General features: G+C 44.9%; 1 protein-coding gene across 1 annotated transcript in view; it reads right to left on the reverse strand.

Annotated features, from left to right (window-relative positions):
* DLGAP3 (DLG associated protein 3) overlaps positions 1-20,282 on the reverse strand; it is a 61,892-nt gene that overhangs the window by 14,271 nt on the left and 27,339 nt on the right. Inside the window, exons 4-8 of the mRNA XM_059377207.1 lie at positions 18,693-18,898; positions 18,340-18,412; positions 6,392-6,605; positions 5,790-6,103; positions 5,324-5,409 (exon numbers count right to left, since the gene is read on the reverse strand). Of these exons, the coding sequence (XP_059233190.1) occupies positions 5,324-5,409; positions 5,790-6,103; positions 6,392-6,605; positions 18,340-18,412; positions 18,693-18,898 (893 nt within the window). The remainder of the gene's footprint in view (positions 1-5,323; positions 5,410-5,789; positions 6,104-6,391; positions 6,606-18,339; positions 18,413-18,692; positions 18,899-20,282) is intronic.

Raw genomic sequence — 20,282 nt, forward strand, 5'->3', positions numbered from 1 at the left:
ATTATATATATATAAAAAACAGAAAAAGCCTCAACAAATTCTAAGTAATAAAAATATTACGCAGAATGCATTGTATTCTGCAGCAAATTTAGAAGTCAGTAGTGAAAAGGGAGCTCCCAAACCCTCCCTCCCAACAAAATTTGGAAACTTAAAAAAAAATCTTCAAAATAATTCCTTGGTGTAAAAGGAAATTATGATAATAGCTACAAGCTATTTAGAACTGAACAATGGAAATACTGCATCTCAAAACTTATCAGCTTAGCAGTATAGTTAAAAGGGAATTTATAGCCTTAAAAACACATGGTGGAAAATAAGAAACAGTGTTCAAGAAGCTGTTAAAAAAAAAAAGACAAAGATAGTAGGAAAAAGAAAAAGATAAAAGACAGAGAAACAATAGAGACACCAACCAAATCCAAAGGCGAGTTTTTAAAGACTGATAAAATATAACTTTAAAATATAACTTTAAAAAATATATTAAGTGATGCCTCAGTGGCTCAGTCAGCTAAGCACCAGACTCTTGATTTCAGCTGGGGTCATGATCCCCAGGTCATGATCTCAGGGTGGTGAGACTGAGTCCCACAACAGGCTCCATGGTAGGTAAAGAGCCTGCTTAAGATTCTCTTTCTCCCTCTCCCTCTACCCACACCCCACCCACTTGCACATGTACTCACTCTCTCTCTTTAAAAAAATAAAATAATTTTTCATAAATAAATAAGAATATATTAAAATGATAAAATAATAAAACCTCAGACAAGACTAATTAAGAAATAGAGGTAAGACATACATATATAGTACTAGGAATGAAAAGAGGGGACATGAGCTACAGATACAATAAAACATATGAAATTATAACACTATAACACTGAAAGAATATTTGTGCCAAAAATTTTTGAAAACTCAATTTTTGTAAAATGGTCCATCTTTTAGAAAAATATAAATCCCCAAAATTGACTCAAAAAGAAAAGGAAAACAAGAGCAAGTCAATAACCACTCAAGAAACTGAAGCTGTAATTCTAAAAGCTCCTCCTATTCCCAAAAGGCATCAGGCCTAGATAGTTTTACAGGCAACCTTTACTCAACCTTTAAGAACTAGATAATTCTTCATTTACACAAATTGTTTCAAGGAACAGAAACACAGAGAATGCTACCAAATTCATTTCAGGAGTCCAGCATCCCCTAAATACCTGAACTGAATAACCACAATAAAGCAAAATCGTTAGCTAATATCACTTATGAACACAGATTACAAAAATCTCAAAGTAATGGCTATTCAAAACTCTAGTAACATATATAAAAAATAACACAGCAAGACTGTGGCAAGAACTGCTAGAATTCCATATGCCCATTCTTCTCTTTGTCTTTAGCCATAAGGACCCTGATTTTCAGCTATGTGCTCTGCTCATTGTGCCTTGCTTCCCAACTAAGACTCCATGCCACAGACTCCCTTGCAGCTAGATGGGACCACCAGATGAGGTTTCAGCCAGTGCCATGTAAGTGAGAATGTAGGGTGTAACTTTCAGGAAATCTTCCTCCTTGGTACTTCTCAGAATGCAGACAGGATGGCTGGAGCCTGAACTTCAGCTCCCAGGACATGATACACAGAGTAAAAGGGCAGCAAGACGGAAAAAGCCTGGATTCTGACACTGCACTTCAACATCCATGCTTCTTCTTTTTTTCTAAGTGAGAGACAAACGCACTGAAGAGACTACTGAGGTCCTGTTCCAGCCAAACTTCATCCAAACTGATAACAGCATCAAGCAGGGTTCATCCCAGGAATGAAATAACAGATCAACATGGAAAATCTATTAACAAAATTCACATTACAGACGAAAGGAGAAAATCTATTATCATCTAAGTAGATTCTGAAAAAACATTCAATAAAATGCCACTCTTGTTTTCTGTTTAAAAAGAAATAAAAGCGAAACCTCTTAACCTGCTAGGAACTTAATGTGATAAATAGTATCCTTAACGTGATAAATAGTATCCATCAAAATCTGTACCAAACATCATTTTACTTATGAGTAGGATTTGAGAAGTTATCCACTAATGTCAGGAATGGGACAAGACTGTTCCACTCAACGGTGAACTAGAAGTCCTATTCAATGCATTATTGTAAGAAAAGAATATTAAAAGAAATATCATTCTAGTGGCACCTGTGTGGTTCAGGCAATTAAGCATCTAACTCTTGATTTCGGCTCAGGTCATGATCTCAGGGTCATGAGATCAAGACCCCTGTCACAACCAGCTCAGAGCCTGCTTAAGATTCTCTCTCTCCCTCTCCTGCCCTTCCCCCGACTCATGCATATGCTCTCTCTCTCTCTCTCTCTCTCTCGAAAGAAAGAAAGAAAGAAATATCCTCATTTGAAAAAATAAAAGAAGACTAAATCAGAGAGGGAGAGAAACTATAAGAGACTCTTAAACACTCTTAAACATAGGAAACAAACTGAGGATTGCTGGAGGGAAGAGGGGTCTCCCACCCCTCCCACCCCGGTAACAAGGTCATGGACATTAAGGAGGGCACGTGATGTAATGAGAACTGGGTATTATTATAGAAGACTGATGAATCACTGACCTCTACCTCTGAACCACTAATACATGATATGTTAATTAATTGAATTTAAATTTAGAAAGTAAAAGACAGAAATATCCTCATTTACAGAAAACATGACTAACTAAAACCCATCATGATTTTCGGGTAAACTATGAGTCCCACTAAGAGACAGCAGCAATGTTGTTAAATACAAAATCGCTGTATAAAGCTTTACGATCTTCCCATACCCCAGTAGTGCCCAATTATAAAATACAATAGAAAGAGAGATCCCCCATAATGCAAAAGACTGTCACCTTTCTTCTGGATCAGGAAACATTCCTGCTTACTAGCCTCCCCACACACTCACTATTATTTCCCTCAAATTCATTCTCCACTTAGCAGCTAGTGATCTTTTGTAAACATAAATTAGATCCTGTCATGCTCCTTTCACCTTTTAATGGCTACTCATCAGTTATAATTAAATTCCAGTTCTTTATCACTCCCGTGCTCTGCACGACCTACCGCCTGCCTCTTCTCTGATCCACTCCCTCACCGCTGCCCCATCCATTTCACACCACCCCAGAACCTTCTTGCGGTTCCTGCTGCGTGTCAAATTCTGTCCTGCTCTAGCGCCTTCACATATGCTATTCCCTCTTTCTGCAACGCTTCCACCCCCAACCTCCACCTAAGTGTTCCTTGTCAATCCTCGAGTCTCAGCTTAAATGTCACCCGCTCACCCTAAAGAAGATCCCTTCTCTCTGAGCTTTCTGCTTTCATAGTCTACCATAACATATAATAATATCCCATGACATATTATACCATAATGTATAATCATATTTTTAGTTGTGAAACCTTTATTCATTGCCTCGATTCCCTTCTAGACCATGACTTCTAATGAGAGACAGACTCATTTCTTTGATGTTTCCCTGAGCCTTTAACAGGAACAGCCATATAACAGATGCGCAATAAGTATTTTTCTGAATGAATGAATGAACAAATGACAGAGTTTGCTGATTTAGCCTGAATCTCAGTAGAATGCCTACTGCACTCCTCCCAGGATTCAGGCTTGTTAAGAGGAAGCCCTGGACCCCCAGGGGCCTAACTGGATGAAGGACCAAGAAACCTTATAAGAGACTAAGTGGGGGCAATGGGTTTGGTTGATGGTCCCTGGTGCAGCACCAGAGTTGGGAGAAGAGTTCTCAACACAGAGTTACATCCCTCCATGCCTCCCACCCCACCTCACAAGAACTCAGGTCATGGACTTGTGAATTGCGTTTGCCATGAAGTGCTAATTTTCTGAGATCTTTGTGGGATATTAAGAGTTTGAAAGAGGGGTGCCTGGGTGTCTCAGTCGGTTGAGCATCTGACTCTTGGTTTTAGCTCAGGACATGATCTCATGGGTCATGTGTTCAAGCCCTGCATAGGGCTCCTGGCTCAGCAAGGAGTCTGCTTGAAGATTCTCTCTCTCTCTCTCTCTCTTAAATAAGTAAATAAGATCTTCAAAGACTTATATTTATTTATTTATTTGATGGGGGAGGGGCAGGAGGGGAGGGAGAGAGCCAGGCAGACTCACTGATGATCACAGAGCCCCACACAGGGCTCAATCTCATGAACCTGAGATCACGATCTGAACTGAAACTGAGAGTTGGACACTTAACCGACTGAAGTACCCAGGTGCCTCAGTAAATAAATCTTAAAAAAAAAAAAAAAAAATAAGAGTTTGGAGGACACTAGCCTTCAGGAATGATAGGGCCAACAAGGCAACTATTTTCATGTTTGAGAGGCATTCACAGCCTCAGGAGCGTACGGAACTGCAAGGAGCTGGAGTATGCATGGAGAAAAATAGTGAAGCCCACGGGAACCCCAAAAAGACTTGATCAGGGGCACACACAATCCATACTCCCAGGGACTCCCAGAAATAGCTAGGGGAACTTGAGTGGAAGGCAAAAGGCCCAACGATGGCAACTGGGAACAGACCTATGAGGGGCTGGTGCTAGGAGTCTAGTTTTCCAGATGTCCAGATGACCATGAAACCCTTACAGACACCCTACTTAGAGCCACTGGCCTGGGGACACTGCCACCCGAGGACAGATGGGCCACAGTGGCAATGCCACATGGCCATTAGACCAAGTGTCTTCCCACAGGAAGCCAAAGACCAAGGGCCTCCTCCCAGTAACCCTTCCAGAGCTGAAAATGCTGATTTTTCAGCTGGAAATTAAGGAAACCATGTTTCTGGAGGCCACGTAATGCCAGAAGAGTGGCTGCTAGTAATTCTACCATCTCAGGCACACCACAGACTCAGGCATATAATAGGTACCCCTGTCTGGTTAAATGCTTGAGGGAGCACAGTGAGGAGGAGTGTGACATTTGCCAAGGGCCCCTGACATTTGCCAGGGGCCCCATGTTTATTTGTTTCTTTGAGAGCTCACATACTTGTACACCACAGGAAGCAACGAGGGACTGGAAAAATCCTGTTATCCCCCATAAACGACAGTTGTTGCAGGCCTGCTCAGCACCTACCTGTTACCTCTCCCTACTTCCCCCTTCCTCCAACCACTCCTGTCACCTCAGAGCAGCCGGGACAGGCGTGCATACAAAGAGAACTCACTTTAGGTCTGATGACTGCCCTGGTAACAGGTCTGAGGATATTGTGTGGCTGCTCGCCATCAGAAGGGCTTGGTTTCCCCTCCAGAATGAGAGGGCGTGCAGGCAGGCTGGACCTTATGCAGAGGGCCTTAGGCGGTCCTCTCTCTTCTCCCCGGGGAAGGCTGAGATGGCCCCACCCAGACCTACCTCTTGTCCTCTTCCACCTGGACTCCGATGGAATGGAACTCCCTTCGACTCCTGTTCTCAGTGTCTGAGTCTGAGATCGTCTCCACCTGGCGGCAGGATTGCGAGAGTCAGTGGCCAGGGCTAGACCTGGGATACAAGCCCTCGATGGGGGAGCGGACGAGGGGGGTGGGGGGGAGCTGAAGCTAAGCCCCAAGCCAGGGGGCAGCTTCTGCCAAGACAGTCTGCCCGAACAAGAAAAGTGACCCAGGAGGTGAGAGGCGTCAAACTGGCCACCAGTCCCCAACCCCAGTGGAGGTGATGTCTCCAGGACAAGAGACAATGGAGTGGGGCTGGCACTGGTTTTAACAGTCCTGTTGATGGCCAGACACGGGGGCTACGTGCAGCTCAGAGAAACCGCCCCAACCCCTTCAGCGCGCCCCCGACAGGCCAGGGCCTGACCTTGCTTCGCCACCTCCTGCTTCCATACCTGCACCCCTATGGACGGCCGCCACTTCCGCTGCCGCGCCAGGCTCCGCAGCTCCTCCCTGCCGGGAATGGTCTTGATGATGAGTGTAGGGGGCTTGGGGCTGGCCCGGGGTGGCACCGGCGCCAACTCCAGGGTGCGCGCGCCCATGGCCGGGCCGTCCAGCCCGTCCGCGGAGCTGCAGCGCCGGGCGGGGCCCTCGGCCGCCGTGAAGCTCTCGTGGGCGGAGTCGGTGCTGCTCTGGGCGGTGATGGAGATGCGGGGCGGGGCCTGGCTCCCCGGCGGGATGGGGGACGGGGCCTTTCTGAAGTTGAAGGCTGTGGCGGTGAACGCAGAAACGCAGCGGGTGAGAAACGCGCCCGGCTGGTGTCTGTGGCCCACCCACCCACCGACCGACCCCTCACACACACACACACCCACGGCGCCGGAGGACCCAGCAGGCACGCGGACTCCACGTGCCGAGGCTCGCTCTCCCCAGCGCCCGGCCCAGACCGGCCAGCCCGCTGCCCAAGGTCACGCAGCACAGCTGTAGCCTGGGCCCGCACCAGCACGTCGCCTCGCTCTCCAAGCTAGGGGCGGGCCAGGGGCAGAGAAGGCACACTCACAGGAGCCGGGCCTCCCTGAGACAGAGGCAGGGGCAGCAAGGAGGGGCAGGCAGTCGTCGTCTTGAGAGCAGCCGGCCTGGATGGCCCGGAGGTAGCTGTGGCTCCGCATGCGGAAACAGCCGGGCAGGTCCAGGGCATCCACCGCCTGGGACTCCAGCTCCCCGAACACGGACCCGCACACGGCCTCCAGCTGCTGGTTCAGCTCGTCGCTGAGCTGGGGACAGGGGTAGGGAGAAGAGTTAACTGGGGTGCTGGGATGGAAGCAAGTATCTGGGAGGCGCTTTGCCTTAGTAAGGTATGGTCTCAGTGTGACGACTCTGCCTTTGAACAAAAAGAAACCCTCGCTCCGTGCAAAGAAAGACGGAGGCACCACTGCCGTGTGCTGCTGTCCAGGCCTGCCTTGGGGCTCATCTTAGGGTCTAGTCTTTCCTTTAAATACTCCTCCCTCCATTCCGTCTGTGCCTCTCCTATACTCCTGGGACCATCCCATCTTCCTCTTCACCAAGTCCAGCCCCTCACATTTCTCTCCCCTAATCATGAGGGAGAGGACCAGGGATGTCCCCCTCCAGCCCAATCCGGAGGTGGGGAAATGCAGGGAAAGTCACCTTTTATTTTATTATTTATGATCTATTCCATTACCAAATTGCTTGACAGCAACCTATAGAGACACATACCATGGGACTGCACAGAAATCAGTGGGTAAGTGATAGAGCAAAAATTATTAACCTTCAAGTGTTCCCAGCCTTCTCCCACTGACTAGGGTTCTGATTTGGCCTGCTGGTTCCTTCCCTACGCTCATCCTCTAAGGCAAGTTCAGCCATTGCTGAAATGAGGTTCTTGTTTTCATCTTGATATTTTGTGGTACAGAATCTATGGTGTGTAAAAAAAAAAATTAAAGCAACTAAGGAAAATGCAAAACAAAAACTCTGCTCATGGAACCATGTCCCACAGCACTGCACTAAGACTAAATGTACTATGGAGTTTGCAGCTTCTTTTCCTATTATACAAGAAAAGTGGCACAAAGGAAAAATAAAGGTGGGTGGTCCCAGGGAGAAGCCCTACCTCCGGAGCACAGGATATGAGCACACTTGACCCTGAGCTTCAAAAGCATCAAGGAGTATAGCCTGCAGGTTGTCTGCAGAGCCTATGGAGGGAGACCAACCTAGACTCAAGAGTTGGCTCTACTACCACCCAGTAGTGTGGCCTGGGAAAACTACTTAAAGCTTTGGGGCTGTTGAGTCACCTGCCCAATGGGAATGATAATGGTACCATCTTCATGGGGGGCACTACTACCTAAGGGACTCAAAGAAAAACATGGGCACTTGGTGCAGGTACTGGTACACACCGAGCCCTTGGTCAACAGCATGTGAAGGTCTCAGGGTCTACCTGGAAATAGGCCACCACTCATTACAACCACAACCATTCCTGTTACAGAGGCCGAGAGAAATCTCCTCCCCCCACCAAGTGATTGTGCAGAGGGCATTGGATGAAGTCTCGGACAAGGTCCTCAGCAGTATCCACACAGTAAATGCGATAGCAAATGTCACCTGGCTGCATCTTGTGACATCTCCAAGGAAGGATTCGTAACATCATATTTGTGTGAAATCAACAGATAACGTAGTGGTTTGATCCACGTATAAAATGCAGCTCAATGTTTCCATAACTCCACCTCCAAAGCATAACATGATATCACTAAATTCTACTCCCAACTGAGTAGAAATTCCCATCCAGTTCTACCAAGGGGCAAACTAAGGCTCAGACGGGGCAGATGAGTTGACAACGATGCCCAGCTTGTAAGTGATTAACTGAAGCCAAATGCCAGGTTTTCTGGCTCTTTTGCCAGGCTGAATCAGAATCTCCTGGGGACCTTTTAAACCTATGTTAACTCAAGCTCCATCCCAAGGACCTGAACCCTGGGCTCTCTAACTATATACCTCTCTTCACTTTGGCTACCTTGAAGCTCAGGGACACAATTTACTGGAAATTCAGATTCAGTGGTTCCAGTGTGGGCCCAGATATCAAAAAGGAGTGTATGGACTTCTTTCTGCAGCTCCCCCATTCTAATGGAACTTCATTACAAGTGTAGAGAAATCACAGGTCACGGAAAAATCCATTCAAGATCCTGTAGAAGTGAAGTTGCACTATGTGTGGCACAAGCCACACTCCTGGGGACAGCCATGGCTTTCATCGTGACCCTCTGCAAGTCCACCTCTCAGTTTCCTATCTCTGAACCTCTGGGGTACAAAGAACTAGCAGTGCCTGGGTATTTCCTGAAGCTCAGAAGCTGATCTAACTCCTGCTATTTCTAGGTCATGCTCAAGATATTCCCCAACCAGAACCAATCCAGCTCAGAGGATTGCTTCTGGGGCACATGATAGTTGATCTAAACCCAGTAGAGAATATTCTGGTCTCAATTTTGGATCCCACAGATGGAAGGAATCTCATTCTGCAGCTTGTATCTGTATCTCCAAGCCTCTTCTGTGTGTGAAGTGTTAGGCGTAATATCTGACATATAGCAGATGCTCAATAAACATAATAGACTATTAGTAGTAGTAAGAGGTTCTTAAATCACACTGACAATACCTTTGAGAGGCCTCTCCTTCCCAGCATTTCTGAAGCTCTTGAAATCCCAACCATATGCTATTCCTGTGGCCAACTCCATCCAAAGCAGACAGAGGGGGGGGGGGGATGAGAAACTCCCTGGGACCACATCCTTTCCACCTCTATTGGTGAAGACAAGATTCTGAAGTTCCCACAAGGGACCAGGACCCCAGGAAAACACAGACTTGTATAGACTCCCAGAGGAATACTGCACCCATGTTGATCTTAAAACTGTAACATTGTGCTGTGAATTCTCCTGTTATCCCTGCACTGCCTTCCAACTTGCTACCCTCAGACCCACTTTCAGTAGAGTCAAAGTCAAAGTATCCTCTTAGAAAATGGGAACATTAGCCTCTGTCCAAACCAGACTTTGGATCAGTAAGCATTTCCAAGAATGTGGGACATATAGAGGAAAATACTTGGCTTGGGTCTAATTTTTAAACTGCCTGTGCTAGAGCCAGTGGGGTCCTCTGGGGGCTAGACAGTGTCCTGTACACTTTACCCATGCCATAATCTAGCTAACCTTGGAAAGCACTCCCATTTCAAAACACTCTGAAATACTGGATAAAACATAAGGAATGTTTTATACGCATAGCTGAGCTTACAAGAAAGAAAGATATGTCCCCAGGGGACAAAAGCAAAGAGGAGACTAGAAAATCAGAATATTAACTGTGTGAGTCAGTACTGCAAACAGTCCAGCGGTGGTGGGAGGTGGGGGCACTGTTTGCTGGTCTGAGGGGCCAAAGGGCTTAGGTATTAACAACCACTTGGGTGTAGGAGGAAGGCGTTGGGTCCACATGAAACACAGCATTAGGAATGAGAACCTCCATAAACGTGGGAAAGGGAAAATCTTTCATGAATGGTAGACTAAGAAAAAAAAAGAAATCAATTAGCAGCACAGGCTGATGACAAGAAGCCAGTCTGTAGTCTAAGCATTGGAGGGAGGGAAAAATAGGCTAATCTCCTAAGATTTTTGTACCCACAAGCTGGTCTTCACACAGACACGGGACTCTGTGGGCCTGTGGGCCTACACGGCCCAGACACCTCCCTGTAAATTAAAAATGAACATGAAATTGTCCCAAACCAAGAACAGTCTAGCAGAAACAACTGCAAAATATTTTCTGAGGGACCCACTCCTAACCCAGACTGTTCAAGATTCTCACAGATAAAGTTCCACTGAAGGGGTGCCTGGATGGCTCAGTGGGTTAAAGCCTCTGCCTTCAGCTCAGGTCATGATCCCAGAGTCCTGGGATCGAGCCCCACATCCTGCTCTCTGCTCAGCAGGAAACCTGCTTCCCCCTCTCCCTCTGCCTGCCTCTCTGCCTACTTGTGATCTCTGTCTGTCACATAAATAAAAAAATTTAAAAAAAAGAAAGTTCCACTGAAAATGAGTTCACACCAGACCATGTGGTACACTATGTCTGACACGGCCCCTAAAGATCTCCACCTCCTGGCATTAACACCCTCGTGTAGGCCCTCATCTTGACTATGAACTAGACTTACTCTAATGAATAGAACATGGACTGTCACTTCTGAGATTATATTACAAAAAGATTATGACTTCCACCTTGAACACTCTCTCTCAGAGTCTGCTCTGGGAGAAGCAAGCTACTATGTTATGAGTAGCCCTATGGTGAGTCCCACATGTCAAAAAAACTGATGACCCTGACCAATAGCCAGTGAGCATCCGAGGCCTGCCAACAGCCATGTGAGTGAGTGAGTTAGGAGATACTCCTCCAGTCAAGCCTTGAGACGACTACAGCCCTGGCCAATGCCTTGACTGAAGCCATGTGAGTCACCTGACCCAGAAGGCATCCACCCAAGCTGCACTGAGATTCCTGGCCCACAGAAATGCTGAGATAATAAGTATTTGTTGTGTTAAGACACTACATTTGAGAGTAATAGATTGTGTAGCAATAGACAACTAATGCAAACTGAGATAGAAACAAAAACTAAGTTTTATTAAGTGAAGTCATTGAGAATGCAAGCTTTATCTGTTACTGTAGCTAGTGTTTCCTTAGCTAAAATAGATTAGCTTTTAAACTATGTTTAAAATTTCTGGGGCACCTGGGTGGCTCAGTTGGTTGGTTAAGCCTCTGCCTTTGGCTCCGGTCATGATCCCAGCATCCTGGAATCGAGTCCTGCATCAAGCTCCCTGTTCCACGGGGAGCCTGCTTCTCCCTCTGTCTCTGCCTCCCTCTCTCTCTGTCTCTCCTGAATAAATAAATAAAATGCTTTTAAAAAATAAAATAAACTATGTTTAAAACTTCTAAAACTTAAAAGATAAAACTGAAAACATAAGGAGAGAATAAAAGTTTTGAAAAGAAGCTTAGAAAGAGTTAAAAGGAACCAAACCAGATTTCTAGAACTGAAACAAAGTCAAATTAAAAGCACAGTTAATGAGCTAAATAGGAGATGACACACAACTGAAGAGAAAATTGGTAAATCAGATGATACATCTGAGGAACTCACCCAGAAGGCAGCACAGAGAGGCAAAGAGATGGAAATTATGAACAACAGGTTAAGATGCACGTAGGAAAGAGTAAGAAGGTCCCACATACAACTAATACGAGCTCCAGGTGAGAGGCTAGATAGAACGTAGAAGCCGCAATATCTGAAGAGTTAATTAGACTGATGGAGAACTTTGCAGACTTCTGACTTCACGCATGACAGAGTGACAGGCAAGGCAGCTATAAAGCTGACAAAACTGTCAAAGACAACCACTTCATCACTCTGAAAATCAATCAAAGGTATACAACAAAGAAGCGTAGACCTGAAAGTGACGGAACAGCGGGAGTCCGTGGCGTCCTTGCCTGAGGCTGCTCCCATTACTCAAATTCCCAGTTCCATCCCTTGCAATAGTTCAGCCAGGGTGAGACAGGCTGTGAAAACCAGCTGCTTCACTGCCATTGCCAAAAGGGGCTCACTTAATTTGGAACATAGTTGTATGGTATCAAGAACTATACAGGGGGTGGGGGACAGAGGGAAAACTAGGGGGAAAACAGGAACACAGCAAGGCAAAGCTGAGATTGCAGCACTGTTTGGGGCAAGAAATGGACTGGCAGACTAGGCAGGGATGTAACAGAGGCGTTCCAGGACATGAGATAACCAGAGAAGATTTGATGAGCGTTCCACATATGCTGGGTTGAGCAGAGGTGAGTGCATGCCCAACAGAGACAGAGAGGCCTCGAACTGCCCACACCTCTCTGGCCAGTGGAGCTTGTGTCCATGTGTAGCAGTGACAAGAGAGAGCCTGGAAAAAAGTAAAATCCAGGGTAGGCTGAAAAACAGTCTGAAGTTTGTACTCCCTAGTCCACACATAGAACCATAAGCAGAGAGAAGACTTTCTGGCTCAAGGTTTTGGGACACAATTCTGGCTGAACACTAAGCTATGCAGACACAAGGGCAAACCCCCTAGGAAACCAGGCTTAAAAATAAAAACAAGAAAGAAAAAAAATGGTGAATCTATCAGAGGCCACATTTAGCAAAGAAGACCGATTTCACAGATTTAGTCCAGGGATCAACAAACACATAAACAAAGCAATAGCAATCTTCAAGAGGTAAAGTAAGAACTCACAACTCTATGGCCAACTGATCTTCGACAAAGCAGGAAGTGATATCCAATGGAAAAAAGGCAATCTCTCCAACAAATGGTGCTGGGAAAACTGGACAGCCCCATGCAGAAGAATGAAACCAGACCACTTTCTTACACCATACACAGAAATAAATTAAAAATGGATGAAAGACTGAAACGTGAGACAGGAAACCAGCAAAATCCTAGAGGAGAACACAGGCATCAACCTCTTTGACCTTGGCCACAGTAACTTTTTTTTAAAGATTTATTTATTTATTTATTTGCCAGCGAGAGAGCGTGAGCTCAAGAAGGGGGAGAAGCAAGCAAAAGGAGAAGGAGAAACAGGCTCTCTGCTGAGCGGGGAGCCTGACTTGGGGCTCAATCCCAGGACCCTGGGATTATGACCTGAGCAGAAGGAAGACACTTAACCATCTGAGCCACCCAGGCACCCAGCCATAATAGCAACTTCTTACTAGACATGTTGCCAGAGGCAAGGGAAACAAAAGCAAAAATAAACTACTGGGACTTCTTCAAGAAAAAAAGTTTCTGCACAGCAAAGGAAACAATCAACAAAACTAAAAGGCATCCTACAGAATAGGAGAAGATATTTGCAAATGACAAATATGCTCAAGGATTAGTATCCAAAAATCTATAAAAACTTACCAACTCAACATCCAAGAAACAAATAATACAGTTAAGAAATGGGCAGAAGAAATGAAGAGACACTTTTCCAAAAAAGACATCCAGATGGCTAATAGACACATGAAAAGATGCTCAACATCACTCATCATCAGGGAAATACAAATCAAAACCATGCTGAGATACCACCTCACACCAGTCAGAATGGCTAAAATTAACAACATAAGAAACAACAGGTGTTGGCAAGGATGTGGAGAAAGAGGAACCCTCTTGCACTGTTGGTGGGAATGCAAACTGGTGCAGCCACTCGAGAATATTTGGAGGCTCCTCAAAAAGTTAAAAATAGAACTACCCTACAACCTAGCAAATGCATCACTAGGGATTTACCCAAAGGATTAAAAAAAAAAATACAGATCTGAAGGTGTACATGGACCCTAATGTTTACAGCAGCATTGTCAACAATAGCCAAACTATGGAGAGAGCCCAAATGTCCACTGACTGACAAAAATCAGTAAAGAAGACGTGTGTGTGTGTGTGTACACACACACAAATGTATATATATATAAACTATGGAATATTACACAGCCATCAAAAGAATGAAATCTTGCCATTTTCAACTGTGTGGATGGAGCTACAGTGTATTATGCTAAGTGAAAGAATTCAACCAGAGAAAGATAAATACCATATGACTTCACTCATATGTGGAATTTAAGAAACAAAACAGATGAACATAAGAGTGGCGGGAAGGGGAAAGAGGGAGAGAGAAAAAAAATAAGAGACTCTTAACAGTAGAGAACAAACTGAGGGTTAATGGAGGGAGGTGGGTGGAGGATGGGCTAGAGGAGTGTTGGGAATTAAGGAGGGCAATTGTTGTGATGAGTCCTAGCTGTTATATGTAAGTGATAAATCACTGAATTCTACTCCTGAAACCAATATTGCACTGTATGTTAATGAACTAGAATATAAATTTTTAAAGTTTTAAAAAGGTAAAATATGAATCCAAAGTCACTGCAATATATTACTTAAAATATTCGATATACAACAAAAAAAAAATCATGAGACATGCAAATAAACAAGAAAATGTGAATGTCCTGAAACGTTTGATTTATCAGACAAAATCTGCAAAGCAGCTATTACAAATATGTTAAAAGAACTAAGGGAAATGTTTAAAGGTTTAAAAGAAAGCACAGCAATGACTACATGGATTAAAAAGAAATCACAACAAAAAGAATTTTTTTAAGAGCCAAATGGAAATTTTGGAGCTGAAAAGTACAATAACTAAAGTGCCCTTCTTTTTCACTAGAAGGGCTCAGCATCAAAAATGATCAGTAAACTTGATCAGTATAAATTATCCAATGTGAAGAATGGAGAGAAAAAAAGAATACAAATAAACAGAACCTCAGAGACCTATGGGACAATAACAAGCAAGGCAGTATACATGTGATAGAAATCCCAAAGGAAGAAGAGAGAAAGGGGGAGAAAAAGATATTTGAAGAAATAACAGCTCAAAACTTTCCAAATGTGACAAAAAACATTAATCTACAGATTAAAGAAGCTCAAGGTTAAATACAAAGAGATTCATAGCCAGATACATTGCAATCAAAATGTTGAAAGCCATAGACAAAGAGAAAATCTTAACAGTGCAAGGGAAAAACAATTCATCACACACAAAAAGACAGTAATATGATTAACAACCGGCTTCTCATCAGAACAATAAGCATCAAGGGAGTAGAATGGTATATTCAAAATGCTGAAAGTAAAAACTGCCAACCAGGAATTCTATATTCAGCAAAACTGTTCTTCAAAAATGAAGTAAAATTAAAGATGTTTCCAAATGCATATAGACTGAAGAATTTGTTACAGACCTATCTTACAAGAAATATTCACGGAAGTTCTTCAGGCTAAAAGGAACGGATACTTAATGGTAACTCAACTCCACAGGAAGAGATGAAAGGGACAAAAAATGACAAACATAAAAGACTCTGTAAATATACTCTTCTCCTTTTTTCTCTCAACTTCTTTGAAAGGCACAAAATTTTACAAAATTATTATTATAACATCATCATTACTTTTTATAATAATTGTTAGATTTAGAACATATACACAGGAAAGGTACATGACAATAATAGCACAAATGGGGAGAGAAAAAAAAAGAGATACATTGGAGCAGGGTTTCTATATTTTATCAGAATTAATTAGATTTAATCAGTTATGATACATATTATAATTCCTAGAGCAACTCTAATAACTCAAATAATATAGTAAAAAGGAATTAATAATAAAGAAATTCAAATGGTACACTAAAACATTTATTTGATACAAAAGACAGCAAAGAACGAACAGAGGAAAAACAATGACATGATACAATCCAATCATATCAATAATCACATTAAATGTGAATGAACAAAAAAGACTCATTCAGAAGGCAGAAATTGTTAGATTGGATTTTTTGAAAAAGTGCAAGTAGGTTGAAATTAAAATGAAGAAAAAAGATGTACCAGCAAGCACTAACCATGAGAGAATTTTGCAGATTTGATGAACAGCATTAATCTTCAGATTCAGGGAACATACACACATATCATAGTGAAACTGCAGAACACCAAAATCAAACACAAGATCTCAACAGCAATCAGAAAGAAATGAAAACTATCCACAAAGACAATTAGATTGATTGCAGACTTCCCAAAGGCAACAACAGAAGACAGATGACAAAAGAATATCTTCAAAACGCTGACAGAAAATAAATGTTGACCTAAGATTCTAAAATAAGCTGATTTATGTTAAATAATGAGGGTAGACTCCATTTTTTTTTGTTGTTGTTGTTGTTGTTAAAAACAAAGTTTGCTACTAACAGAAACTGACTGAAAAAATCACTAAGGAATATTTCAAAGGAAGGAATGACCTGTGAGAAGATATGGGGGAGGTACAAATGTGAGTCTATGTAATCAAGTACTAAGAGCATAAAATGTAGCAAAAATAATAAAGACTAACTTGGAGAGGTAAAAGGATAGAAGAAATTGTCAAATTTAGACTTTGCTAAGTCAGATGTGCACATGAAAATTACAAGAGGAACTACAAGAATGAAACTAGAATACAGAACTGCCAAACAAAGCAGTGTGGGATTTGGTATTAAGAAAAACGAAGAAACTAATACAAAAGAAGGTAGCAAAGGAGTAGAAAAGCATCATCCAAAAAGCAGGAGAAATAGGGCACAAAATAAAACAACACAACACATCCGGGCATATCAGTAATCACAATAAATATAAATGTACTAAGCCCTCAAGCAATTGTCAAAGTAGATTTAAGATAAATTCCTTAAACTATTTACGAAAGACAAAGCTCAAACAGAAGGAGACAAAAAGCTGGAGCACACCTGTGGCGTCAGAGGGTAACTAGCGTGGCTGGAGTGGACGAAGGGAGGGAACAGCGTTAGGAGAGGGACTAACAGGGAGCAAGGGTTAGGTCACACAGGGCTTCATAAGTCATAGCAAAGTCCTCTGTGTAAGGCGAGGGTTTTGAGTGAATGCAATTCTATTTTGAAATGATCGCTCAGGGCTGTGCTGAGAGAGAATGAATGGGAGCAAAGGCACATGCAGGAGACCACTTAGTGGGCAGGGCAATAGCTTGGAAAGAAGCCATGGTGATATAGACTGGAGTAATGACAATGGAGGTGGTGAGAAGTGCTTGGATCCTGGATATGCTTGGAAGGTGGGACCAACAGGATTTGCTGAAGGACTGGATGGGGAGAGGTGAAAAAGAGAAAGGAGTCAAGACTGACTTCAGGCTTTTGGATCTGAGCTCCTAAAAGGATGAATTTCAATACACAGTTAGACACACACGCCTGGCAATTATGGAAGGATCTGGGGCTGGAGATACACATTTGGAAGTCATCAGGCCCTCAATAATATTCAAAGCCATGAGCCCGAGTGAGCTCACCTAAGGAGGCAGTGTCCAGAGAAGTCCAGGAATTAAGCCCTAGAAAAATCCAGTGTTCAGATCCTGGAGAGTTGGAGAGACACCCATAGCAAGACGGACCATAAACATCCAGAGTGAGAATCTAAGAGAATCTAAAAGGTATGGAGTCTTCGAAGCAAACGGAGTATGGTGTTTCAAGAAGGAGAGAGCCATCATCGATGTTAGATGTTGCTGATGGGTCAAGTAAAACGAGGACTGAGCATTAACCACTGGGTTTAGCCAACAGGCTAGTCTGATGTGAAAAGACAGCTGCGCCTGTCAGATTCCCTGATTCAGGAAATGTAACAAAGACCGCAGCAGCAAACAAGAGAAGCCAATCCGGACAGGCTTCTGCATTGCTTTTTTGCATTGCTTTTTTTTTTCCCCCAGCAAACAGTAAAAATAGCTAACCTTTCCTGAGTGCTGGCTATGTGCCAAGAACACTATTACGATGCCTATTTTTAAATAGAGAAAGTGGGGCTCAAAAAAGTCAAATAATCTGTCCCGGGTCACTCAGCTGGTAAGTGGCTGAGCTAGAATCCCAGTCCATGTCATGCATGTAATCATGCATGCCTCTGCTTAGTTAAGGAGAAAGATCACACTTAGGGAAGGAACTCACATTTATAAAGTACCAATTGAGGGCCAGGCATCTTGTGTTTGCATACATGCTCTCACTGAACTCTCGCAAAGGCCCTGAGATAAATATCATTACTACTGTCATTTTAAAGGTGAAAAACCAGAGGCTCTGCTGGGTCTCACTAACGGTCCCACAGGGGTGGTGACTGGTGGGGAAAGAGCTCAAGTGTGGGCATTTCTCAGACTGCATCTCTGCCTATCCCTCGTCTGTACCACAGGCCTGCCCTTTGCACTGGGCGAGCTGAGACTATTCAGGCCAGGACATGGCTGGGGAACCCCAGAGACCTGATGTCACCCCTACAAACTCATCACTTTGAGGATCCTTGGTGGTTTTGAAGGATGTGACTGAGACAACCCCCCCCCCCCACACACACACACACAGTTTGAATCAGCTCCAGAAATCCCAAGGCAGGCTTCCCAGTTCCCCCAGAACCAGACCTGTGCTCTGTCCAGGGGCTGGACCTCTGATTTTAAGGCATAGGCTGAGTATGAGAGTGAACCCCACTTCCCACCCTTTCCTTCAGTCGTGCTGGATGGTCTCTACCTGTCCGGTGGTGAGGGAACGGCTGTAGCCAGGGATGGAGCTCCGGGGATGGATCCGGGGTGGGACACAGCAGCTGGGAAAGAACAAAATTCCATATTCAGAACAGGGGTCTGAGAGAAAGGGGAATAACAGCATTGGGGTCCCTGAGCAGGTTCCATCCCTCGGAAAGGGATCCTCCCAGGAGACTTTTGGGTAAAGGTACTGTCCCAAAGAGGCACTCAGATTGGAGCGATCACCAGGGACCCCCTCTTTATGTGGAGCAGAGTGAGACTCCCCACTTGAACCCTAAGGAGGGAACCTCCCCCCACCAGGATCAGCTTCCCAGCCCAAGCCCTGGCCCTCCCTGTCCTTACTTGATCCGGGCCTGGTCCACGCTGGAGGAGCGGCGGGCGGTGAAGCGCCGGGCCATTGCTTTGGGAGACGTCTTGGGGCTGCCATCCGAGTCTCCACTCTCCTCATCCCCCATGGCCTTGATGTAGCTGCCGCTCCTCATCCTGCGGCAGGGGATCTCCCCGTCCTTGCCCCCAGTGGGGTAACCCCCCCAGTCATCTTGCGGCACCTGCGGGGACAGGGGCTTCTGTCTCTCGGATGTGTCCCTACTACATCTAGAAGCCAGGACCCTCTGTCCCCACTGCCAGCAGGAGGCGCTCTGCTAGCTGGAGCAGGGCTGGCCCAGGGACTGGCAGAAGCAGAGCCAGAGGTAAGGTTTCAGACTGTCCCCTCCCTTACAGGAGATGCCTCATCATCTTTCATGGACTGCTTACTACTTAATTAAGGTGATATGCCAGGAGCCAAGAGGATGGAGATCAGAGGCCAAAGTGACCTCTGTTGACCCAGCCCAGCAGCGAAGTATCACGAGCCCCCACCTTTCACCTCTCTTCCTCCTTCCTCCTCTTAACCTGCCGACATCCCAAATCCTCCAGCCCTTCCCCCCTTCCCTGTCTGAGGAGCCACAGAGGGCTCTAAGCAGGCAAGTGCCATCAGATTTGTTTCAGAAAGAGTGCTCTGACGGTCCAGAGGGGGGATGCACTGTGTAGGGCCCGGAGCAGGGCAAGGGATGGAATGGCAGGAAGGAGACCCATTAGGAGGCTGATGCTGTTAGCCAAGCAAGAGATGATGAGCCTAAATTAAGACCATGACAATGAGGGGGACGAGGAGATGGAAATGAGGTGTTAAGGAGCATCAGTGAGTCTGATTAGACGTAGGGGGCGAGGGGGCGAGGGGGCGGGGAGGAGCCGCAGATGACTGGGAGGCTGCTGGCTGAGGACCCGGGGGATGGTGCTGTCGCTCACTGAGCCACAGAATCCCAGAGAAACAGGTTTGGGGGAGAGGTGATAGGTTAGGGTTGAGCATCTTAAGTTTGGCAGTGAAATACTGAGCAGGTGGTTGGGTGTTCGGTTCTGGAGTTCAGCGGCGGAGAGATCTGGGCTGGAGGCAGACACGTGGGAGTCATGGGCAGCAGCTGAATCCACAGGGGTGAATGAAACAGCCCAGGGGAAAGAGAGAGCGCTGGGGAGGGATCCACTGACATTTAAAAAGGGGACTGCAAAGAAAGGAAGAAAAGCCTATGAAGTCACCTGAGAAAGAGTGGGCAGAGGGGTAGGAGGGAAGTCAGGAGAATGCCATGTCATGGAAACAGGAGACAGTTCCAGAATAAAAGGAGTTGATAATGTCAAATGCCACAGTACATTCAGAGGTTAGTAATTCGGGCTCAGGAGCTAGATCCATGTTCAGATTTTCACCCCATCACTTCCTAGGTGAACTTGAGCAAAAATGATGACTCTCTCAGTTTTCTCGTCTGCAAACTGGTAATGGCAATTATGCCAACGCCCCAGAGCTGGTGGGAAGGATAAGTAAGCCAACATAGTGTGCCCAGCACATAGTAAGTCCCCAGTAAATGTTAGCTATTATTATTATTATAAGCATTGAAAGGTGCCTTTCAA

This window comes from Mustela nigripes, chromosome 14 (genome assembly GCF_022355385.1).
Source record: "Mustela nigripes isolate SB6536 chromosome 14, MUSNIG.SB6536, whole genome shotgun sequence".
NCBI lineage: Eukaryota > Metazoa > Chordata > Mammalia > Carnivora > Mustelidae > Mustela > Mustela nigripes.